The sequence below is a fragment of the Falco punctatus genome, assembly GCF_963210335.1.
Source record: "Falco punctatus genome assembly, chromosome: 9".
Lineage (NCBI taxonomy): Eukaryota > Metazoa > Chordata > Aves > Falconiformes > Falconidae > Falco > Falco punctatus.
The window spans coordinates 19,912,964-19,937,323 of record NC_137589.1 but is presented as its reverse complement, the minus strand read 5'-3'; the positions used below and the strand labels follow the sequence as shown (position 1 = coordinate 19,937,323).

General features: G+C 54.4%; 1 protein-coding gene across 2 annotated transcripts; it reads left to right on the top strand.

Moving 5' to 3' along the window:
• Positions 1 to 491: 491 nt before the first annotated feature.
• Positions 492 to 23,457, top strand: PALD1 (phosphatase domain containing paladin 1). Of its 2 annotated transcripts, XM_080401576.1 has the most exons (20): positions 492 to 645; positions 8,352 to 8,549; positions 8,684 to 8,786; positions 8,969 to 9,148; positions 9,222 to 9,386; positions 9,521 to 9,681; positions 9,850 to 9,925; positions 10,578 to 10,726; positions 10,812 to 10,908; positions 11,018 to 11,122; positions 13,899 to 13,994; positions 14,198 to 14,332; positions 14,956 to 15,072; positions 15,159 to 15,338; positions 16,064 to 16,261; positions 16,633 to 16,773; positions 17,235 to 17,306; positions 17,492 to 17,632; positions 20,944 to 21,099; positions 22,879 to 23,457. In XM_080401576.1, exons 2-20 carry the CDS (start codon positions 8,365 to 8,367, stop codon positions 23,026 to 23,028), a joined length of 2,607 nt encoding a protein of 868 aa, XP_080257702.1. In that variant the 5' UTR covers positions 492 to 645; positions 8,352 to 8,364; the 3' UTR covers positions 23,029 to 23,457. The 2 variants fall into 2 exon arrangements, with proteins under 2 accessions (XP_080257702.1, XP_080257703.1); XM_080401577.1 differs by lacking the exons at positions 20,944 to 21,099; positions 22,879 to 23,457 and adding an exon at positions 19,148 to 20,935.
• The last annotated feature ends 903 nt before the right edge of the window (positions 23,458 to 24,360 follow it).

The window sequence follows — 24,360 nt, the reverse complement described above, 5'->3', positions numbered from 1 at the left end:
ATCTGCTAGGCTGCTGTCTGTCCCAGGGGGCTGATGCCAGGAAGGGATGTGAAGGATCAGCGTGGCTGCGAGATGCTGGGTGCTGGGAGTCCCTGAGGGGATGGGTGCTGTGGCTTCTGTGTGCCAGGGGGTCCCCAAAGGGATGGGTGCTGTGGCTGGGGTGTTCTGTGTGCCAGGGGGTCCCCAAGGGGATGGGCGCTGTGGCTGGTGGCTGGAATATGCCATGGAGCCCCTGAGAGCACGGGTGGTGGGTGCCAGGGGGTCCCCAAGGGGATGAGTGCTGTGGCCGGGGGATGCTGCATGCCAGGGCTCTCCGGGGGGTGGATGCCGCACGCCAGGGGTCCCTAAGGGCGCCGATGCTGCGGCCGTGGCGGCCGTGCGGGGTGCGACGTGCGGGGCCAGCGCGGCGGGGCGGGGCCGGGGGCTGTCCCGGGGGGGGGGGCGGTGCTGGGCCGCCGGGGGCGCGGCGCAGGGCCGAGCGGCAGCGCTGCCCCTCCTCCGCCCCCGCCCCCTCCCCCCGCCGAGGCTCCGGCGGTCGGGGCGGCCGCGGGGCTGCGCTCCCGCCACCGCGCTCCCGCCGCCCCCATGGGGCGCCCGACGGCGCGGCCAGCCCGGCGCGGGAGCTGAGCCAGGAGCCGTCGCCAGGTACCGCGCTGTCCCCGGGGCCGGACATCTCACATCCCTCCGGGGCCGGGCATCCCCCCCTCCTCCACCCGGGGCCGGGCATCCCCCCCTCCTCCACTCGGGGCCGGGCATCCTCCGCCCCCCCCGGCCCGGCGCCGGGCATCCTCCCCCCACTCCCGGCGCCGGGCATCCTCTTCCCGCTCCGGGATCGGGCATCCCCCCAGCCCCGGGACCAGGGACCCCCCCCAACACTCTGGGCCCGGGCATCCCCCGCCTTCTCCTGCGACTGGCTCCCCCGCTCAACCCCTCCTGGAGGTGGGAGGGGGTGTCGTTTCCCAGCCGGCTGCGTGGGGAGGGGGATGGAGGGGGAAGACTCAGCCGTGGGGTATCGGCTTGGAGCCGGGCGGCAGCTCGGGGGTACCCCCCACCTCCCAGCGCTCGGGGGTTGCTCGGGGGCGGGCGGGGCGGATGGTGCTGCTGGGAGCAGCCTCCTCCCGCGGGGCCCGGGGTGCTTGCTGGGCAGGGGTCCCCTCGTCCCAGAGCCAAGGTGGGGGGCGATGGGAGGGAGCTTTAATGTGCCCCAGGAACACAAACCCCGCAGCATGGTCATGAGGTGCCCAAGCTCCGGCGAGGAAGGTGTCTCTGCAGCCACCTCAGTGCTTCAAACCTCTAGAAAATAGACGGGTAACTAGTTGTGAGGCCCAGCATCCGCCCCGCGGCGTCCTCCCAGCTCTTGCGCCTTTGCAGTCCTGTTTGCTATTTAAAAGGGGCTTTTTCCTCCCTCTTGCTGCCTGGAAGCCGGCCCCGCAGGCGGCTGACCCAGGCGCTGAGCCCAGTGCGGCAGTCTGCCGTGCGGTGCCAGCCGTGCTCGCTGCGGCTGGAGTGCCCCAAAGTGAGTTTTAGGGTTTGCATCCCTTGGTTGCCTCCCTTATACCCCCAAAAGCCATCTGGGTAGCAGGCTCTGAAGTGGGGAACTGTGGGATGGCTCCTTGCTGGAGGATGAAGATGGAGGAGGAAGAGGCGCAGATGTAACTGCAGTCCCTTCCATGCTTGGGGAGCATCCTGGTCTGGGGTTTGGCTCTGCAGCCTTCCATTTGGGGAGCTCAGGAGGAGCAGGAAACCTGGGATCACTTAACGGGTTTTCCACTGGCATGTGCGTGCCAGGTACATCGCAGAGCCTGGTGGGCTCCCACCCCCATGTAGGATGGGGTCACACTTGCTGATGTGCCCGGGCAGAGCCAGGATGAGGAGGATGTTCTATGAGGAAAGGCTGCCTGCTCTTGCTGAGCTGCTGCCCAGCATCTGTAGCTGTCAGGGCTGAAAACTTTCAGAAACTGTGTCCAGGCTGCATTTCCTATGGCTGCTGGACTTTTCCGGACCTCTTCCTCTACCCTTTCCCTGCCGCATCACTCGGCGCTGGGGGGTGAACACCCCCCTCTTCTCCCTGCAGAGCTTTGGACCTTGGCACTTGTGACATCCTAGGCTGCGTCCTGGTTGTTAACTCCCTCCGGGATGGAGGGGCAGTGGGTTTTGGGGTTGGGTGGGCTGGGAGCCGGGCAGGCATTGCCTGAGGAGGGAGCAGGCAGGCATGCAGGCAGCGGTGGTGGGACATTTCCTTCCTGGAAGGCAGGAAGTGATTATGTCTTTGCACGAATGACACGGAGCCTAAAAATAACCGGCAGGTCTCTGTTGTGAACAAATACCCCCAGGGATTTGCTTGATTTCACTATTTAAGAGAGCAGGGTGGGGGAGAAGAGAGCCCGGGAGAGCGAGCCCCGTGCACTACCGCATGCAAACCGCATGCAAACCGCGGAGAGCGTGCAGAGGCGCGTGCGACGGCGGGTGCTTGTGCGCATAAGGTGCCGCTTGTCTTGCAAAAGGTGTGGCCTGCAGCAGCCTGGCTTTGATGGCTTTGAAAAGCAGCCTCGTGTAAATGGAGCCGTCCTGTTGCTCCGCCAGCCCTCCCCGTCGGGAGGGGAGCCGGTGGTTAGCTATGAATAGCACAAAATCATAGCCCTCGCCTTCCCGAAACGCCCTGGTCAGGCTGGTCATGGCACTGAGCCTCCCGGGGTTGGGAGCGGGGTACTGTGCCATGGGTGCCACCCCCGGGTCCCCAGTGGGGACCCCCTCTGCTGCCATCCAGCGTGGGGTCACGCTGCAAAACCTGCAGGAGGAGGTGGAAATGGCACAGGGTGAAAAATTTGGCAGAGCAGGTTTGGGCGTGGTGCTGTGGTGCTTCCTGGTGAGTTGGGGAGTATTTGGTGTCGGAGGAAACCTCCTCTTCCTCCACAGGTCGGTCCTCTCTTTCGAGATGCCTCCGGCCTTTATCTCCAACCCATATGGCTTTTTTGTTGTTGTTGCACCACTGAAATGAAACTCTTCAGTAAGCATGCTTGCAGACCTTGAAACCACTGGCAGTGAGCTGATGGCACTACTGGCAGTGCTGGCGCTTGCAAATCAGGGCTTTGTTCCTCTTCCCATTGATGCTCATTGATAAAACCCCTCACTTCAATAGCAGGCAGCCGGAGTGTCTCCTGCGTGCTGTGAGCTGCCTCTCGCCTCTGGGCTGTGAATCAGCACCTCAGGGACCGGTGTGATATGCGAGAGGACCTGCCAGGGGTCTTTAAAAAAGTAAAGGAGTTTTTTTGGAGGAGAGAGTGTGCATATGATAGCTGCTCGTCCAAAGGGCATCCTGTACTGGGGCTGGTTTTAGCTGTTATAGGTGGGCTTTTTGCAAAGTTGAGGTGGCTCATCTGAAAAAGCCATGTCCTGCTGATGAGACACCTTTATATCTTAATTCCTCCTGTGCGTCACCTGGGCTTTGCTTCTCAATAAAGGTTTGATGCTGCTGATCAATAATTCACTGCAAACCAGGTTTGGGAGCAAGAGCTGCAGCCCAGGTACCACTCCTGGTACCTCCCAGTGGGTACCAGCATCCTTTCCATCAGTGGCTGGATGTGCCTGGATGCCTTCTTTTTCTCCCCCCCCCCCCCCCCCCCCCCCTCCTTATCTCAAACAGCTTTCCTTGACTTCAGGGTAAGGACTTTTAAACAAAGGAGCTAAAGGTGGGTTGGGCATGTGGAGGACAGGGATATGGCCCTCAGTTTTCTGCCAAAAGGCAGAAGTGCGTCGGGAAGGGGGTGTGAAGCATGAAGTCCTCATTATTCTGGTGCTCCCACTTGGATTTGGGGGAAGGCATCACACTGATGCTTTTCCCTTCTCCTTGGCAGGTGCTGGTGGTGGAGCACAGGGTGTGTAGGGGATCGGCAGCACCAGTCTCAGCCTGATTGAGAAATACCTCAGTACTTTCTAGGAAATGCTGGTTATTTAGTTATACTTCTGGCTGTCAGTGCTGGCTCTCCAAGGAGCCTGGAGCTGATGAGAATGGAGGCTGTTTGCTTTTGCTTGTTTAAAAATAATAATAAAGCAATCAAGGCTTGTAAAACCAGAGCTGTCTGCTACAAAGTTGGCTCTCCAGAGCCTTTTCCTCCCTATTGCAAAGCACTTTTGGGTTGGTTTAAAGCATTTTGGGTTGTGTTATTTCCTTGCCTTATTTCACCTTTGCCCTTGCACCTTGGTGGGCAAACGATACATTTCAGAGAAACCATGGCTTAATATGTTATTTCTCACCTTTTTTTTTTTTTTTATGTTGTTTTTAATAAGCTGAGCTGCTTTTTTCTGGCATCACCTGGAACAACAGGAGCTCAGTTCCGTGCAGCGTCTGCTCCGGGCTATCTCCCAACCCACACAGGCTCCCCTGGCAAAAGGCTTGATGTTTGTGTGTTGTTTTATTTTCACTGTTTTTTGAAAAAGAGGGTTAAAGAGCACGCCGGGGCAGGAGGCTTGGCTCCAGTGCTTCCTCCAGGTTTCGGTGATGCCCCTGCGGCAGCGCTGGGGCTTCCTGCTGGCCACTGCGGTGTTTCCTGCCTCCCTGCTTGGATCAGTGGTGCCGGGTGCCCTCCGGTCCCTCGAGGTTTCATCCATGACGGCTCAGTGCCGAAAAGCTGCTGGGGCTGCCCCACACCAAGGGAGGGATGGATGTGTTAGGAGGATGCTGCAATTGCTGCTGCTTCCCAAAGGGCTTTGTGCTTTATTTAAAAAACCTATAAAATAACCTGAGGATGCATGGAGGGAGATTTATTTGATTTATTTCCCGCTGACAATGAGGCAGCCAGGCAAGTGCACGCTTCCTCCTCAGTGCGGCAGCCAGGGCAGATGCATCCTGCAGCTGCAGCCCAGCCACCTCCCACTATATTTAGTCCATTGTTTGCTCCAGCTTTGAGTCCTCGCCAGGTCCTTGGGCATGGGAATAACCCCTGTGCCGGACGGCGGAGGAGAGGAGCAGCTTTGTGAGGTGGGGGCTGAGCACTGTACATAATCGTGACTTAAGGGGGAAGAGGCTGCAGAACCCATGCATCATCTCTCAGGATGCTCAAGCAGCATCCTGATGCTACCTGTGGCTTTTCCAGGGTTCCCTACCCAGCCTGGGCTTGGCAGATCTTGGGAGGTCTGCAGGGGAAGGGAAGCATCTATACATTGCCTACCAGAAGCTCTGCTTTCTTGTTAGGCAGCAGCAATAATTAACCGGTGGCCGCTGAGGCTTTGAATTTAAGCAAAACACCTGGAGAACAGTGCTGGTTTGTTTGGTTGGGATGCGCTCTTGCAGGGTGTCGGTCCTTTTTGTGGCTGGGGAGAAAATGAGCTCTTTGTTGACAAGCCACGTCCACCATTTATCTCAGGCTTGGCTTTTAGGTCTGTGAGAATAGGCTTGTTGAGTGCCTGTGAGGGGATGAGCTGGCTGGGTGAGTATTTTGGGGGTTTGTCCCTGCGCCCCTTGCCTTGGGGAGAAGATGCAGGCAGGAGGCAAGGATGCTGTGCAGGGGGGTTTGTCTCTGCATCCTTTTCCCTAGAACGGAAACCCTTAAATACAGCATCACGCAAGAGAAGGGATGCTCAAAACTGACTTGTCGGAGCTGATGGCTAATGCCATTGTAAGATCCATGTGAATTGCATCTGAGACTCCTAACTTCTTGTAGTGGCATGGAAACAGGGCAAAGCCCCACCAGCTTGACTGATCTTTTGGGAATAACACAGATCTTAACATCAGGCTGGGATGTTGGGTGCTGTGGGGTTCTTTAAAAAACAGGTTAAATTAAAAAAAAAAAAAAGAAGCTTTTTTTTAAGGATAAGTTGCCTGCCTAAGCACCTGCTTAGTGTTTGCTAACTGTGTTCAACTGTTGGGGAAAACCACCTGATACTTGGGCTAATCCAGAGCCCTTTGGTGGGCTGGTCCCTGGGCTCCTGCCCCACCTTGGCTGGCCTGTGATGGTGGCTCCATTGCATCTCTTCTCGGTGCAGCCACCAGCTATATTTGGGAGAGTTTTCAGGCAAGATCATTTTATCTTGTTTCCTGGGACAGGATTTTGCTTCCCTACCCACCCCATTTTGTGTCCCAGCTTGGGCACTGGGAGGGTGTAAGCCCTCCCACTCCTGTCAGATGCAGCAGTACCAGTAAATAGCTGCTCCCAGATGGATAAGCAGTGCTTCCCTCTTCCCTTGCCTTTTTAGAGCGGTTCCCATGGTTGCCCGGAGCACCCATTTTGGGTAATTTTGGTGCTTTTCTAGAAGATGCTTGCTTTTGCCTGCCCAGCCAAGCAGGGGAAAGCAACTGTAATGTGATTTCCTCTCTCCATTCATTTTGTGGTTTGAAAGACCATTTCCAAATCTGCCTGGTGTCTTTTATGTCTATTATTTGCTGGTGTGGTTTGTTGGGGAAAAAAAAAAACACGGGGGGGATCTACGGTGAAGGTGGGTGACTGCAGCAGGGGTAAAGGATGGAGGAAATACAGCATCTGCCTGTGCCTGCCTGCAGGCTGGGGGGTGAGTCTCCATCCCCCAGCATGGGGATGCTGGAGCAAACCCAGAGGGATTGGTACAGCTTGTTGGGCTGTGCCAACTGCTTTTGAAAAGATGCACCAATTCTGAGCAAAATAAGGAAAAAAAGCATCCTGGCTGAATGCCCCCCTCCTGCTTGCTGGCTGAGCTCTCCAAAGCCACGAGCGCCTGCTCTGAAATACTTGAAACCTCCCTATTTTTTTTTCTTTTCTTTTTTCTTTATTTTTGCCCTGACAGTGTTTATGTGAAAGAAACACATAAGGGGACTTGGAGAAATGGCACTAGTCTGAAACAGCTGGGATTTTTTTCCCCTTCTCTTATGTGTAAAAGAAGCCAGGCTGCCTAATGGTGCAGAAAATACACGGTAGAGCAACAAGTTCTCTGTGGAGCAGGGAAGGAAGATGGGGAGGAGGGGAAAATCTGTGCTGGGGCACGGGTGTCTCAAAATAGCACATTTTCCGGAGGCTTTTCCCCCCCTTGAAGCATTTGCAGCTGCTGGGGGCATCGCATTCCCTGGGACTGCAGTAAGGGGCTGATCCTGTCCTGCTTGCAAGGCAGCAGAAGCAGCTGCAAAGGCATTTGTAGGACTGGGTTAAAGCTACCCCGGGTTTCCCAGCGCTGTGCATTGCCACCGAGCAGGTACTGTCTCCCTTTGGATGCTGCCAGGGTTTTTCCCCATGTAGCATCAGTACAAAGGAGATTTTATTTGGGACCATTTTGGTAGGGGTGGGCAGAGTTTTGGGTTTTTTCCAGGCTACCCCCTTGCCATCTCTTGCTTCATTTGGTTACCAGGATCCGGCCCTGGCTGGCGCAAACAGTCGGCGCATTGTCCTGGACCGGTCAAGTGTGGCAGGATGCTCCTGGCCACCGCCAGTTCCCCCACCCTGGGCTGGCCCTTTTGCTTTCATCCTCGTATAGGGATGAGCTCCTTGGGGATGGGGGAGTCTGCTTTTGGGGTCCCCACCTGCCCTAGGGGAGAGGGTGCTCCTGCAGTGTGGGAATAACCGGCTGCTTTAAAGGCAGCTCTCAGATTTGCTCGTTAATAGCTGGAGGAAATCTCTCATCCCGCTGCCTCAAGGCTCCTGATGCGTCCCGTGCAATCAAGTGGCTTTGCCAGGACTGCAGGATTATTTATTGCTGCGTGGGGGACACCTTTCCTCTTTGCTGCTGACCACAACTTCTGAAGCTGCAAAATCACGAGGGCACTTCACAACAACCCTGTGGCTCCTCCTTTGCTTGCGTGTGCATCAACACGTGTGTGTGCATGCACACACATGCACAGCCTGGACCTGGGAGCAACTTCCCTGAGCTTTGCTCGCTGCTCCAAGCACGCTGGGCAGCTCCTAAATTACTAAATATTTAGTAATATTTACTTGCTCTTCAAGCATTTTCTGTGTGGGGAAGGACCCTGGAGCAAGTTACAGGTGCTGGGAAAGTGGAGGATGAGTCCAAGAGCTGTGCCACTGTGTCCTTCCTCAGTGCCATCTGCTGACTCAGCAGGTTTTAGGGGCCAGATCCAGCATTTTGCCTTCCCCCTGACCTCCTCAGCCCCACTTTTGGCTGCTCTGGGTCCAGACCCTCCCTGACGGAGAGCGCCGCATGGCAGGCAGGCAGAGAGGAAGAAAGCCCTTTGCAGCATCAGGAGGGAAAGGGCTGGCTTAGCGCTTCTTCCCAAACGGGCCTCTCCTCACCGGCTGTTGGCGGGGGGGTGCCCTGCTCCTGCCCAAGATTTTCCCTTCCCAAACCAGGAGCAGCTGAAAAAAAAATTTCCTCCTCCCTCTCCCTCCTTCCTTGTTTTTCCCCGCGGTCGCTGCCGCCTCGCCCCGGCACAGCCGCCCGCGGATTATGGGTACAACCGCCAGCGCGGCACAGCAGGCAGTCTCGGCATCCCCCCTGGAGAGCAGGGTGCCGGGTGACGGCAGCATGGAGGACCAGCGCTCCCTCAGCATCCACTCCTTCCAGACCCTGGGGCTCCACAACAGCAAGGCCAAGTCCATCATCACCAACAAGGTGGCACCCGTGGTCATCACGTAAGTCCTTGGTGGCCTCTTGCAGCTCCGGACCTTTATTTTTCTGAACTCTCTTCCCTAAATACTGCTTTTTTATCTAATCTGTACCTATGCCGTTAATTTTTCTTCTGCCAACCCGCATGTGGCTTTTACAGGTACAACTGCAGGGAGGAGTTTCAGATCCACGATGACCTGCTGAAGGCCAACTACACGGTGGGACGCATTTCTGAGACCATGCTGGAACACTACCTTGTGCAGGTGAGCATCACCACCACCCCATGCCGAACCCATTTCAGCCTGGGGTTTGGAGACCTCAGAGTTTTTTGTGGCTAATTTTGAAGATCACCAAGAAAAGTCACCTTTTCTTCCCAGCTGCGTTCAAGCCCGCTTGCTCAAATCCACTTATTCCCCATCTCCTCTCTGCCCATCTTGTTTTGCAGGGAAAATATTTCATGGTCAGGGATGTATATGGCAAATTAGACGTCTTGAACACTACCGGCAGCTGCGGCGCTCCCAATTTCCGACAAGCCAAAGGAGGTTACGCCGTGTTCGGCATGGGGCAACCCAGCCTCAACGGCTTCAAGCTGGTGCTGCAGAAGCTGCAGAGAGGGGGCCACAAGGTTGGTGGGAGGGTGGAAACTGGGGTGGAAAAAGGCAGGAGAACCTTTGGGCAACCTATCCCCCTCTTTGCAGGAGTGCATCTTCTTCTGCGTGCGCGAGGAGCCCGTGGTCTTCCTGCAGTTGGAGGGGGACTTTGTGTCCTACACCCCCCGGGGCAAGGAGAATCTGCATGAGAACCTCCAGTGTCTGCAGCGTGGGCTGCGGGCAGAGAGCCTGGAGCTGGCCATCCGCAAGGAGGTGAGGTGGGATGGGAGGGGGTCATGACCACAGCAGTAACGGGGTGCATGCATCCCCGGCTGAAAGATAAGTGGAGGGGTTGCTGAGGTGGTGGGAGTCCTGTGGGTTTTGACGGAGGTCCACATCTCTGCTAGATCCATGACTTCGCGCAGCTGAGTGAGAGCGTCTACTATGTCTACAACGACATTGAGTGCTTGCGGGACGAGCCCCACACCGTGCGGGTGCAGTGTGAGGAGGACATCCAGGTGATGGAGGAGGTCTACCGCAGACCCATCTTCCTCCTGCCCTCCTACAGGTGCTGCCCTTCCTCCTCCTCTTCCTCCTCCTCATGTGTAGTTGGTGGTTTTGCTTTTGCAAGCTGGGCTCTTAATACCCTCTTAAGCCACATGTCCTCCACTGTGGTAGGGACGACCCCCCGCAGTGGCCCCTTCCCCCTAACAAGGGCTGTCCCCGTGCCCGGCAGGTACCACCGGCTGCCCCTGCCCGCTGAGGGAGCCCCTTTGGAGGAGCAGTTCGACGCTTTCATCCACTTCCTCAGGGTGAGCCAAGGAAAAGCGCCTGGTCCACGGGGCCGTGTTGGGTTGCTATTTGCTCGTGTGCCTGAGCAAGCACGCCATGTCTGGGAGCATGACTCCCTGAGAGCATCTTCTGGTTTTGGCTTTACACTGCCTATTAGAGGGTGCCTGTGTCTGTGGTGGCATCCCATTCCCATTGCTGTAGACCCTGCTGGAGAGGTCTGTGTTGTCCAGCTGCTTGTCCGTACCCCTGACTGGAGGTGGCCATCCCTCTCCACTTCCCAGCATCCCTGCGCAGGTGGCTCTTCCCTGAATGGGTTTGGGAGAAATTAGCTGGATTTGTTGCAAAGGCTTTTGATGGTGGGGCTTCTCTTTTTTATTTCAGCCTGGGAGATGAAATCTCAGTGGCTTGGGGACTGGTGGTGGGAAGCTCTAGTGGAGTGGACAAGCCAACATCTGCCAGTGGCTGGAGAGGGCACAGGGCAAGGGAATGCAGTGGGTGGACTGCCCATTGTGCTGTCCTTGTCCATCCACACTGTCCCCTGAGCAAAGGGGAGGTGCCACCCACCCCTCCGTGCTTGGGCAGGGCCATCACTTCCACCCTGGCCATTGCAGTGGCAGATGTGGCTCTCTTGGATGTCCCTGTGGTCCTCATCCCTCTGTCCCTCCCTCCTAGGAGAGCCCCAGCCTACTGCTGCGGGACCCTGGCAGACCCCCACCAGCGCTGCTCTTTGGCTGCCAGACCGGCGTGGGCAGGACCAACCTGGCCATGGCCATGGGCACACTTGTCCTCCACCACCACCGAGGAGCTTCCCAGAAGCCCGAGTAAGAGGGGCAGCCCCTGGGGCTGGGGTGGGTGGGATGCGCGTGCCCCTGGGGCTGGTTTGATCTCTTTCTTCTCCTACTCCAGCCTCCCCCACCCACCTAAAACATCTCCCAGGGACAGGCTTCGGGTCATCCAGACCTTCATCGATATGGTCCCCAAAGGCCAGCAGATAGTCGAGGAGGTAAGGGGGTGCCGTCAAAACCCCTGGCAGAGTGGGTGGGTGGGGGTGAGGTCTGTGTGTCCCCCCAGTCTGGGGCTCACTGAGTGGCTTTCTGCTTGCTTCTCACAAGGTGGATGGTGCCATCGTGTCCTGCTCGGAGATGCACGACATGAAGGAAGCCATCTACGAGTACAAGAAGAAGTTGGAAGGGATTGGGGAGGACTATCAGATCCAGGTATGTTAATTAGAGGATTGCTCAGATGCAAGCCACCTGTATGGGGTAATTTATCAAGCTGTTCTTGCGTGGGGATGAGAAGAATGTAAATTCTGGAAATCTGAAGCTTCCTGTGAGCTGGAATTTTCCCAGCAACATGAAACCTGAAAGGTTGTGGAGCTTCTCTTTTTTTTTTTCTTCTTTTTTTTTTCTCCCCCCAGTTTTTTAAAAGCCATAAAACAGAGTAGGCTGGGATTTGGGGGAAAGCTGGCTGTTTTGGGCTTCACTGCTGCTTCTGGTAGATGACCTCAGGGGCAAATAATATCCCATGCCCTGGTTTTGTCAGCTCTAGAATTGGAAAATTGATACCAGCCTGGCTGGTAAAAGTCCTCAGGAGCTGGGAGGGATTGTTGCTTAGAGGCTTTCCTGCAAATATAGTCAATGAAGGTGAAGCTTTTCTATCTGTAGATTTTCCCTCCCCCTTCGTTTTGGAAAGTCATCAAGCGTGGTTTTCGGTGCTGGAAAGCTGTGATCTCCCCTGTCCAACGGGGTCCCTCACCCAGGCGAGGGAGGGAGGATGCTTAGATGGAAGTGCTGCCCCATCTCAACCTCTTTGGAGAGTAATTTTCCCATTTAAATGCTGAATGTGGAGTGGAAGTGCTGGGGCTGGCTGTAAAGGGCAATCTAAAAACAGGTGCTGTGCAGCCAAAGCAAATAGTCTGGAGCAGAAAAACAGCATGAAAATAATTAAGTGATGGGAAAAGAAAGCATTTAAATGTCACTTTTTTGGTGTTCAGTGGCAAACCACAAATTTTATCCCCCGGGTCTCCTTTTAGGGTGGATTTGGGTATTTTTGGTGCTGCTTGTGTGATGGTAGGTGCTCTCTTGTATAGTGAGGGAAGCTTAGGCATGGGGCAGGGGATTTTCCTGCTGCCTTGAAGCTTTGCCCCCAACTTTTCCCCATGGGGGAAAGGCTGCTCTATGTCATCGTCAACACCGGGGAAACAAATTGCTGGGGGACCGCCATAAATTAGCTATGAGGAGTGTTTATTTGAAGTCTGTGTGGAGTGAGAGCAGGTTTAAACAATGGCAAAGAGCCAGGAAAATGTGCTGGGGTGGGGGGGAGGATGAGGAGGGTAGAGAGGCTGATGCTCAGCCATCAAAAAACCAGCCTGAGCTTGGTAGGGCTGGAGGGACTGCAGGTGGTATCGGGGAACTTTGCTGGGTGAGCTGTGGAGCCCTGCTTGATTTTGGGAAGAGGAAAGGCTTTTCTGGGCACGGATGAATGATGTCACCCTGGACTGTGGGTTTCTGCTCTGTGTTGGGAGGCAAAAGCAGAGATCTAAGTCCTCAGGCGATGGTGATGCAGGGGTAGGTGCATCTGGGTGTGGGATGCTGAGCCACTGCTGGACCCCCACAGTACCCAGCTCTCCATGGCTGAAATGTGAGAGGATCATCTTCCTTTTCATCAAAAGCCTATTTGAGGGGATTATTAACAGATTTACCTTGGGTGAGAGCACAGGGCTGGTTTTTATTGCAAGAACCTGAGTGCCTGGGGAGAAGCACTGCTCTGCTGTCAAACCCAGCACTGCTCCATCCTTACAGGCGTTGTTTTGAGTTTCCTGAGCAAAGCCCGCTGCCCTGCCTCTTGATAAATGACAGCAGGCTGGATTTCTCTTGTGGAGAACAAGTAAATATTCATGAGTCAGCCATGTAATGTCAGATGCACAAACCTCGCTTACGAAGCCAATCCTTGTACGTACACAGCTCTGTCTTAGAGGATTTTCCATTATACTTGGGGGAGGGGGTTCTGATGGGCTCTCCAGGAATGCTCGTGGATCCCATACTGGGTAATCATTTGCTAGTGCCAGTGTTGCAGGTTAATTTGTTGGATGGGATGCTCAGATGTACAAACCCCTGCCCTGAGGCAGCATGGGGGTGGTTGCTGAGTTATGGAAAATCCTGAGAGTTTGAGCTTGCTTCACCTTGAGGAGATAGCTGTGCTGGGGTGTGCACCTGGTTTGGGGAGGTAATGATGAAGATGAGAACTTGCTTGAAGCCAGCTACATAGGCAGCAAGATGCTTCTGCACATTATCTGGAGTGTAGGGCTGGAAGGTGATGTCTCTGGCAGGCTCCCCACATCCCTACCTATGGCACTGCTGGCACAGCAACCTCTCTCCCCAGGGATGCTGCCACCTGAGCATCTTGACCGAAGGCTACAGAGGTGGCTGGGGTGGGAGCAGGACCTTGTATTAACCAACCCCCTCCCCTTGGGTCTGAGTCTCCCTTTAGCGTCTAGGCAGCGTATCTCCCTAGGACAGCAATGCCCCTTGGGTCTGGTTGGAACCACTCCCGGTGTGTCCTTGGGCTAAAGGCAAGGAGGTTTTTGAGCTGAAATGTGAATTTATGTCTTTAAGCATCATTTAATATGGAAAACTTGAAATGTTTCATGAGGAAAAAAAAAAGCGTATCAAAAAACTATGTTCCAAATTGGGTTTTGTAGTTTCCCTGGCCCTGGTCTCACTGAGAAGTGGTTTCTTTCCAAACAAATAGCTTAGTGAAATTAGCATGAGCACACAAAAAACCTGAATGGCTTAAATGGCATTTCTGCCCCTCATCCCCCCTCAAAATTGCTCCATGAAAAAATGCCTCTGGCCTGTTCGCTGCTTGCTTGTCTCTCTTCTAAGCCAGCTGCGGACAAGTGTGTGTAGGGCTTTCCCCAGCCTCCTGGTCTGCTTGGGGCTGCAGGACTGGTTGGCACTGGGCACCACAAATCCCACCTGCCTTTGCTTTCAGGGGAGCAGCACCAAAGAGTATTTCCTTCAGAGGACTTTGCAGAGCCTCGAGCGCTATTTCTACTTGATTGCTTTCAACTACTACCTTCATGAGCAGGTAAAACCAAACAACCAACCCCCCAACCCAAAAAGCCCTCCTTTGCTTTTTTTTTGGCTTTCCTATGTGGTGGGAGGGAAGGGGTCTTTACCTCTGAGTTTCCCAAGCAAATGCAGGTTTTTTCAGTGGGGTCGTGGGTTGCATTGAGCAGGGGGTGTGAGCCCAGGCTGACGGCACATCCCTCCCCGGCCCCCCGCCGGCAGTACCCCCTGGGCTTTGCCCTCAGCTTCAGCAGGTGGATGTGCCGGCACCCCGAGCTCTACCGGTTGCAGGCAGAGATGAACTTGTCGGAGCTCACAGTCACCGGTGACCTCATCACCAGGGGCACGCGAGTGCTGGTGAGTACCCACCCTGGATGTAGGGATGGGGCTGATGGCTCTTCACTGTCCCTTGGGAACGGCACCTTCCTGGGATGCTTGCCCTCAAAAAGGTCTGGTGGGGTGGGAGAAGCAAGAGGTTTCCCTGTTGTAGGGCAGGTGTTGAGTCTTGGGGTCTCCAGGTCTGCGTTGATGTCTCGGGTCTGTGTCATGCTGGCACCCTTGGCAAGGATGGGCATATGGCCAGAGACCCCTTGTGCGCATGGATGTGTTTGGCCCTGCAGACCCAGGGTACTGGGATGCTGGAGCACCCCATGCTGTGAGCCTAAGATGCTAGCCTAGTTGCAGCTTCATGTTCTCGGTGGTCCTTGGCTGTGGTGGGGTGAAGGAGGCCAGAGCTGTTGGTGGTTTGCTGCTGCTTTGGTATGGTCTTGCTGCAAGAAGAGCATCTCTTACCTTTGAAATATGTCATCCGGCTTTGAGCCCTGGCTTGCTGGTGTTGGAAGGGTTTGGGGACTCACCTGAGCAGGGACCATGGGTGAGAGGTGGTGGTGTGCTGGGAACCCCCATGCAAACCCATAAGTGGGAGGGGGCACATTCAATGCTGGAGGTGCACCCCTTGTCCAGGCTCTGCTCCGCTGCAGGTGGCAGATGAGCGCTTCTGCCCAGACGTGCTGAGCACTGCCAAGGAGATGAGCGTGGCCAACTTCCGACGGGTGCCCAAGATGCCCATCTACGGGACTGCGCAGCCCAGCTCCAAGGTGAGGGGCATGCATCCCATGGCATGCAGGTTCAGCTGCAACAGGGTCCCAGCCCTCCCATCACTGTTGCCTACTCCTTTCCCTAGACCCTGGGGAGCGTCCTGCGGTACCTGACGGATGCCAAGAGGAAGCACGCCCACATCGTCTGGATCAACCTCCGGGAAGAAGCAGTCCTGGAGGGGAATGAGCAGGTCTATACGCTGCGGGAGCCTGGGCACCTTGAGGAGCTGATCCCTGTGCCTGCTGCCTCGCCCCAGCAGCTGGAGGTGAGCTCCTGCCCGCTGCGGAGATGCTGGGTGCAGCAGGGGTTCCTGCCTGTCCATGAAGGTCTGATCTCCCCTTCCCAGGAGCCCTTGTGGGCAATGTCTGCAGGCTCTGATAGTCACTCACCCCCCAGGGCTGCTTGTTTGGTTTTTTTTTTTTCTTTTGGCAATATGGGGCAGCAGTTTTATCAGGTGCCATGCTTGGCTCATGCGCTCCATGTCTGATGGAGGCTGGAGACAGCCCAGCTGATCCAAACCAAGTGGTCAACTGGCTCTTTATTGTACTGCAAAAATAAAGGAGGAGTTCTGACTTCGCTGTCACTGTGTAAGAGTTTGCAAAGGCAAAGCAAAGAGGAGATCCTCCCCCGAAGAATTTATAGTGTGGCTTGAAAGTGAGGGTAAAAGGCACTCGGGGAAAGGAGAGCAGATGTTTCCAGCTGGGTTTCCAGAGGAGATAGGCAGTGGAGGAGCTTGGCTGCAAGCAGCAGCATGGCTGTGGGGAGGAGCTGCCTGAGGCAGTGGGAAATGATGCTCCTGGGGCTCCCATCAAGCACAGTGGGGACCGTGGTCCTGGGCAGAAGCAAGTGGCCAGGAACCAGTGTGAGGTTTTGGGTTGGATGTGGTGTGTTTGAGAGGGGTGTCAGCCTGCATCTAAGAGAAAATGATTGAAATCCCGAAAAAATTAAGAGGAGCAGGTCTTATAGTTAGGGTTTCTCTGTCCTCTGCAGAAACTAGAGGCTACCCTGAAGGGCGACCTGCTGAAGTGCCAGAAGTGGCTGGAGGTGTACCTGGAGGTGGAGAAGCAGATGAAGATGTTCAAGAGCTGCCTGACCACACAGGAGATATTCAGCCAGCAGAAGAATGCCTGCCAGGGGCTGACCTACCGCCGCATCCCCATACCCGACTTCTGCGCTCCCAAGGAGCAGGTACCCCGGGGATGGCATGGTGCTGCTGTCTCCTTCCTAAGCCATTCCTCCTGCTCTGGGGTCAATATCACTTGGGTGCTCAGTGCCACCCAGCCCTGGGACTATGGTGGTGTGCCCAGGCTCAGTGCAGGGTGCTTGCTGGGGCAGGGAGGATCTCCTGGGAGATTGCTTGCGTGGAGACCCTGGGTGCCTTTAGCTGGCCAGAGATGGAAGGAAGGCTGCTGGGCTGGATCTGTCAGCAAGGAGCCAGGGATTTTAGCCTGGAGGGCGTAGGACGAGGGGGATCCCATGGTGGGGAAGGGAGGTGGGCAGTCTGTGCTGACCCACAGTGGGTTGCACCCATAAAAACCCACTGGTTTTGCCCCTGGCAGGACTTTGACCGGCTTCTGGAGGCAATGAAGAGTGCCCTGGCTGAGGACTCACGGGCAGCCTTTGTGTTCAACTGCTCCAGTGGCCGGGGCAGGACCACCGTGGCCATGGTCATCGCTGTCCTCACCCTCTGGCACTTCCATGTGTGTACTGGGATCTGCAGCTATCCCTGGGGGTCAGGCTGGAGTGGGGGCTGCTGGGGAAGTTCAGTACAGCCTGCAGCAGCTGTTGCACAACAGGAGGGTGAAAAGGAGTGTGGGGAGGACCAGGGTGTGCTGTGGGGGGTGGACGCCGGTATGTTGGCCTCTTGCTATGCCTAGCCCCCAGCGAGCTCTAGGAGAAGTGTGGGTGCATCCCTGGTGAGCCTTTACCCTGTTCCTGCCTGAGAGCTCCTACCTCAGGATGAAGGGTTAAGGGCAGGAGAGATGTGGGTCTCACCTTGCAGAGCGGATGGTGGGGTCTTCTCTGTCCAGGTAGAAGGAAGGTGGAGGATGCCTGGGGTCCCGGTGGGTTGCGTTCAGGGTCTGCATTTCTGCTCAGCCGTTGGGCATCTGGGCTGGGGCTGTGCAGACTCTAATGGCCCAGCCTTCTCTGACCACCCTAGGGCATCCCCGAGATGAGCGAGGAGGAAATTGTGAGCGTGCCTGATGCCAAATATACTAAAGGGGAGTTTGAGGTGAGTCCTTGGGCTCTGGTCAGACTCTGTTTTAGAGGTCCTCCTCTGAGCCCGCTCATTGCTACCTTAGTAGCCACAGCTGCTTGTTTGGAGGGGCCATGTCCTCTCCCAGGCAGGGAGGGAGCAGTGAGGTCAAGGTGAGGAGTCACCTGGTGAAACCCCAGCTGCTTCTTTCCGTGCTCCAGGTGGTGATGAAGGTAGTCCAGCTTCTGCCAGATGGTCACCGGATGAAAAAGGAGGTGGACATGGCCCTGGACACTGTCAGCGAGACCATGACACCCATGCACTACCATCTCCGAGAAATAATTATCTGCACCTACCGACAGGTGAGCATGCCCTCTTCCCCAGTCCCAGAGGGTGCAGCAGGGCTCTGTGAAGCTGGATGTTTTCTTGGGCTGAAGCTTTCTGGCCTGTCACCAGAGAGGTGCTAGGGCTTTTTCAGTTATGGTCACCCACATGCCACCCACCTGTCTGATGCCATCCTGCATCCTAGCCGGCATCCCAGCCAGCATCCTGCCTGTCTGCTGCCATCCCACATCGTGGCCAGCATCCTACCTATCTGTCCCAGTCCTGTGCCCTGCACCATCCCACATCCCAGCCAGCATCCTGCCTATCTGGTGCCAGCATCCTGCCTATCGGGTGCCATCCTACATCCCACTCAGCATCCTGTATCCCACCTAGCATCCTGCCTGTCAGGTGCCATCTTGCATCCCACTCAGCATCCTTCCCATCTGGCACCGGCCCGCATCCCGCCTGTCCAGCAGTGTGCAGCCGGCAGAGGGCAGGGCTGGTCCGTCCTGCTCCGCTCCCAGTCCCGAAGGCTCCTCTGGCTCCTTCGAGCTCGGGAAGGGACCCGTCCTCGGGAAGGGACCCGTCCTCGGGAAGGGACCCGTCCTCGGGAAGGCACCCGTCCTCGGGAAGGGACCCGTCCTCGGGAAGGGACCCATCCTCGGGAAGGCACCCGTCCTCGGGAAGGCACCCGTCCTCGGGAAGGGACCCGTCCTCGGGAAGGGACTCATCCTCGGGAAGGGACTCATCCTCGGGAAGGCACCCATCCATGCCCCTACAGGAGGCATCCTGTTCCTGGCTGAGCCTGTGGGACGCAGCCTGGTTTTACATGGCTGTGGGGCTGATGGAGGGGAGAAGGGGTATTTTTTATTAATTTGGTTGGTTTTTTTTTTAAAACTGTGCAACTGTTTCATGGGGCCTTGGAAAGGCTGAGCTTGGGGCTTGGGGCTCGGCATTTTCCCTGCCTGGGATGGTTTGCACAATGTCCCCACCAGTGATGCCTTGCTGCAGCTCTTGCCCACAGCTGCCATTGACCTGTGTTTTCAATTAACGGCTGCAAACGATTGACTGGGGGAATTAAAACCAAAGCACTCAATCACCCGGTAACATCCGTGGCTCCCCAGGCATTTATCTTCTGGTTGGTGGGGTCCTATTGATTTTTTTAGGGCGGGTGGGAGGCTAGGAGAGAAAACCTGAGCTCTGTGGGACAAATCACTGGGGACCCAACTATTTGCAGCAGTAGCTACTGTGAAATTATTTGGAATAAGTAATTTTATGTTATTTTCCTCCTCTTTATGTATTACGAGGGGGTAGCCACGTAGTTGGTGGGAAGTCTCACCTACTTTATTGCATCCTTTGCTGCTGCAGAACTAAAAACTCCCGTGCTAAATGAGTGGCTGCCTGCTTATGGATTTAATTATGCTCTCTGGTGACCCAGAATGATCCCCTGCCTTGCTGCTGACTCCTGCCTCTACACTCGGCCTTGGGGGTCCCAGGAGGAAGACCCTGGCAGGGCAGGCTCACCTGGCGGCTCCTGGTGTGGTTTTTTTCAGAAGACAATTCCTGTGACCTCCTTGCCCCTCTTCCCGGCGCTTGACAGTCAGGACCAGCACATGGGTGTTCCTGGGCCGTGTCCTGTTTCCGGGCCAGCTGTATCCAACTCTCCCTGGCAGCCCGGTGGGAAAGCAAGATAAGGAGGGAGTCATCCGCTTCCCCTGCACCCTCTGCCCTAGGAAGAGCCTTTTGTCACTGCCTGCATTTTGCATTTCCCTTTTGGCTGCTCCATCCATCCCGTTGGATTTTGCTGGGCTGGGGGAAGGCACATGCAAATGCTATAATTTTTATTTATTTTTATTTTTTCCCCAGTGACAGGCAGTTTGAAGAAGAGAATTATGGGAATTGTATATTCTAGGCATTGCCCTAATGGACTTTTAATTAACCTGTGGTTATGTTTAGAGAAACGCGGCGTTTGGGTAAACCAGCAGCATCGTGCAGTGGATGCTGTGCACCCAGGGCTGACACTGCTTTGTAGTTTTGGGAGCCTACTGGGAGATGCTTTGCCAGGTTAGGGCAAGCAGGAGGGAAGGAACAGGTGCTCTGGTACTTGCTCTGGTTTGTTCCTGCCCCTTCCCGCCCCGAACTGGGAGGAAAAAATAGGAGCATGTAAGAAAATGGTAAATAATAGGATAATACAATAAACAAGAAATAGGGAGGTATAATAAAATGATAAATAATTGGATAATACAGTAAAAAAAATAGGATAGTCTAATAACATGATAAATAATAGGATAATAGGATCTGCTCTCTACAAATACTGGTGCACACATGTGGAGGAGACACCTTTTCCAAGGGCAGAACCACTTGCCTGGTGCTGCCACACGTTGGGGTGCAGGTGGCTTGGGTAAACCCTAATTTTCAAAGCCCACAGGTGGAAACGTTTGTATGCTGTGGCAACGAGTGGCTGGGGAAGAACCTAGAGAAAGCAGAGCGGGCTTGTCCCTCAGGGTGGATTGGTGCTGGCACTGGAACAAGGAATTGCTGCTCTTTGGGATGGTCTGCGGGGTTCACAGTGGGATTGGCTGTGGGATTAGGGCTCTTATGCCATCTGGCTGTTTATTCTCTATTTATTAATTTTTGGAAGGGGCATCACTGCAGGGCTCATCTGTTCTTAAAATAACAGCTATAATAATAATTAATTATACATATATAAAAAATAGTAATAGAAGGTGTGATGGCCACCAACCTCAGAGCAGGGTGCTGGGTGGCTGCCATGGCCTCTCCTTCTCCAGTGGGGGCGGCTGAATCTGACTGGGGAATGCTGGAAGGGGACAGATTTTTTTGCCCTGGGGAAGTGCTTTGCTGTCCTGGAGCTCATGGTTTTGGGTACAGTTTGCACCTGGGCAACTATTCCTGGCTCCTGCACACACACCCCCCACATTTAGCAATCCCTCATCTATTTTTGAGGTCTGCACGGTAAAGAGGAAGTTTTTATATGCTGGAGACCACAAGGTAATAACAACCCGGACTGCCAAGCCACAGCAGGAGTGGACTGGAAGGATTTGCTTTATTTTTGTCCCCAAAGTTGTCCCCCCTCCTTGGCTAGAGGCAGGGAGGAGGCTGCGGGCTGGGCTGGGTCCTCAGGGGTATAATGGGGTCAGAGGGCTGGTGTGCAGTGGCATACGTAGCTTTTCCCTTGGGCAAGAGGTCCTTGTGGGTCCTTCACCACCAAACTTGTCATGTGGGATGGCAAGCAGGATGGTGGATGAGGACTGGGTACAGGAGCTGCCTCTCAGATGCTCACCCGAAGCGGGTACCACAGGCATCTCAGCCAGTCTCTTGCTCCTTCCAGGGGAAGTCAGGCAAGGATGAGAAGGAGATGCGGACACTGCAGCTGAGGAGCCTGCAGTACCTGGAGCGCTATATCTACCTGATCCTCTTCAACGCCTACCTGCATCTTGAGAAGAAGGACTCCTGGCAGCGGCCCTTCAGCCTCTGGATGCGTGAGGTGAGGCTTTCCCTGTCTAAGCCGCCAGCAAGACCTCACTCAACCTCATATTTACAGGGTGCTAAGAAGACGACCCCCATCTTCATTTTATATATGATTTCCATATGGTTGTTGGGAGCATCACTCTGGGCGAGCTCCCATATCACCAGGCTGGTGGCTGTCATGGAAAACCAGGCAGGTCACTGGGGATGGGTGGCACCCTACCACATGGATGAGGTGCTCTCCCACTCCAAACCTGCCCTTTTTCTCCTCTTTTGAGTTTCCCAGGGTTTTATTTTGATCTGCTGTCTGTGATTGCAGCATCTGGGGCTGGGAGGCCACCAGCCAACCCTGCTCGGGGCCCCTCTCTGGCTTCATTAGCTTGGCTGGCTCTCCTTGCACCCAAACCACATCTGGTCTCTTTGCAGCAGATTAAAAATACAATATCCCAGCCAAACAGGTCAGAAGAGTGAAAGGAAAGAGTAATTAAAGGAGGCCCACGTTGCCTTGCCTGGCTGGGGCAGGTGGCACAGGGGATGGGAGAGCCCAGGAGGATGGGGATGGTGACACTGGGCATTCAAGGGAACTGGGGGCCAGCTGAAAAAATGGATTTGGAGGGTGGGGTGAAAGACCCCAGATTATCCGTATTTCCTGCTCAGGGGGGATATAGGTGCTGGATTTACTTGGGGCATGTCGCTTCCTATGCAAGCATTGAGGGGGTTTGCTTTCTGCTTTCTGCAGCAGAAAGATGCTTCAGACTTAAAAAAAGGACTTTGGAGGTGGTGCAAGTGATGGGGGGACATGGAGTGTGGGTGTGCTGCTCCCTGGGGGCTTATTCTGCATGAGAGGAGAGTAAAAAGAGAGAAGGGAAAGATGGGGACGTGGCAATTTTAATTATGTTAGTATTATGTTCTATATTTATTTATTATTATTTTATTACTGCATTTTATTTATGTTGTTATTTAATTTAATTCATTATTTAATTTATTTTTATTATTTACTTCTACTATGATGCAGGGATTAGTTTTTCTCTCCCTGGGTTTGCACAGTGCTAAGTGAGCAGTGCCTGCCTTTTGTGGGAAAAACCTCATCCCTTTGCTTGCTTCTGCCAGCACCGCTAATTCGTATTGGCATGTTTGATCTGCCAGGCGGGAGATGAAAGTGGTGGCTGCCAGCTCTGCTCACTGTCCCCCCTGCCCCATCTCCCTGGAACGGGCCACAGCGAGAAGTGTGTGTGTGTGGGTGCCCACCCCGGCGTGGCATCCCGGCTATGCTGGTGTTTGCATAGCGTGGCAGGAGGCGGTGGTTGGGACTGGACCATCGTTTCCTGGAGATGTGTGATACTTGCTGCTGGCTGGATGCTGGGTGCATGGGTTTAAGTGCATCGTTCACACTGCATCTTTCTTTCCTGCATGGGTTTACATCTGCCCCCCTGTCCCCCTGTTTGCCAGAGGCGGGGAAACACACCCAACCTGCAGATGTAAGGAGCCTTTGACCCCAAAAGCACCCCTTCCCGCTGCATAATCCCTGCATTTTTAGCAAAAACAAGGCACCATTGTAGCTTTTTGGCAGAAGGGTGCCAAAGCCAACAAACCTTGTGACGGCTGACCCCAGCAGCAAGGAAGCAGCTTATAAAATGTATAAACCGTAGCTGGAAGAAAGCTGGGGGGCTGTAGACTGGGAGGTACCTGGATGTGGGGAGATGCTGGGGACCTTCCCTGTGCATCTTCACCTGGGAAGTGGCAAAAGCATCCTGAGGATGCTGGGTGAGTTAAATATCTCTTCTCTCTCTGCTTTCAGGTGGCATCGGTGGCTGGGGTCTATGAGATCCTGAACCAGCTGGGCTTCCCCGAGCTGGAGAGCCTGGAGGGCAAGCCCCTGTGCACGCTGCGGGGCCGCTGGCAGGCACAGGGGGGTACCTCCCGCCCTTTCCGTGGGGACTTCATTTAGGATCAGGGTGGGGGGGAGCCCCCTACTGCTTTCTTGGGCGGGGGGGCAAAGGAAAAAGGCTCTTTTCCCAAAAACTGGGGGTGTGGGGAGGGAGGGGTGAGCCCTGAAACTGCCTTAGAACGGGAGAATTTCTGGTGTTCTTTTGGACGCAATAAAAATACTGTAAATTAAAAATCGATCCTTTTAGGCAAGTGCTTAATTGTGAGTGGGGTGTAATGGAAAAAGTGGTTCTGAAATGCTGAGATGAAGTTGGTGCATCTGAAGTTGGTGGATGCACGGAATTGTGCCAGATATTTTGAGATCATCTTAACTTTCTCCCTAAACCAGTGTGGCATATGCACACACATATATATATATATATTTATATACCCATGTGTATATATAGATGCACAGATACACAAATATACATACACACATATATATATACATGCACACACAGAGATATCTTTTTATGGCTCCCTGTGTGCGTATGTATGTATACTTGGAGCCATAAACACTTGTAGCCTAGGTTAGGAGTTGCGGAGATCTTGGGTCACTGCAGACCTGGATATTTTTAAGGTTTGGGCATCTTTGTTGCTCTTTCCCAACTTTTTAAATTGAGGATGCAGCTGGGGGAAAGGGCCATGGTGCCGGATTTGGGAGTCCCTGCTGCCCCCCACCTGACATGTCTTTTCAGTGCCAAGGGGATGCTGCTCAGCAAAGAGTAGACTTAAAATCGTAATTAATGTAGGGATTTATTTTTTTTAAGGAATGGAGAAACGGAAGAGTGAAAAATAAACTTAATCAAAACAAGATGCAAATGAGGTTTCCAATGCCCCCCCTTCCCTCGCAGCAGGGGGGGAGAGGAGCCTGGCAGCCGAGGGGCGATGGGGGAGTCTCTGGTATGGGCGGGAGCCCGGATGGAGGGATGATAAAACAGGATGGGAAGCACAAAAGCGGGAGCACATGCTCCATCTCTCCCAGCAGCTGCTTTCATCTGCTGCCAGTGGCGGGAGGCACAGGCAGCAGAAATTCAAAGGTGGAGGGCAGAAAGAAAAATAACATTTTTAAATAGCAAGGGATGCTTTTTCTTAAACATTGGGTTGGTTTCTGCTGTGTCTGTGAGAGCCCCAGTTCCCAAGGGTCCCCTTGGTTTTTTTGACTTAACCACACATTTTGGGTTTATTTTTTTTTATTTTTTTTGAATGCAGAAATACCTGCCTGAATATGTTGTCCCTCGCTAAGTATTTCAATGTTTAAATAGTTTGCTGCTGATGTAGTAGGACAGTTGACTCGGTGATTTCCAAGAGGCTGTTGATACCACTTTTTCCTTTTTTTTTTCTTTGTAATGGA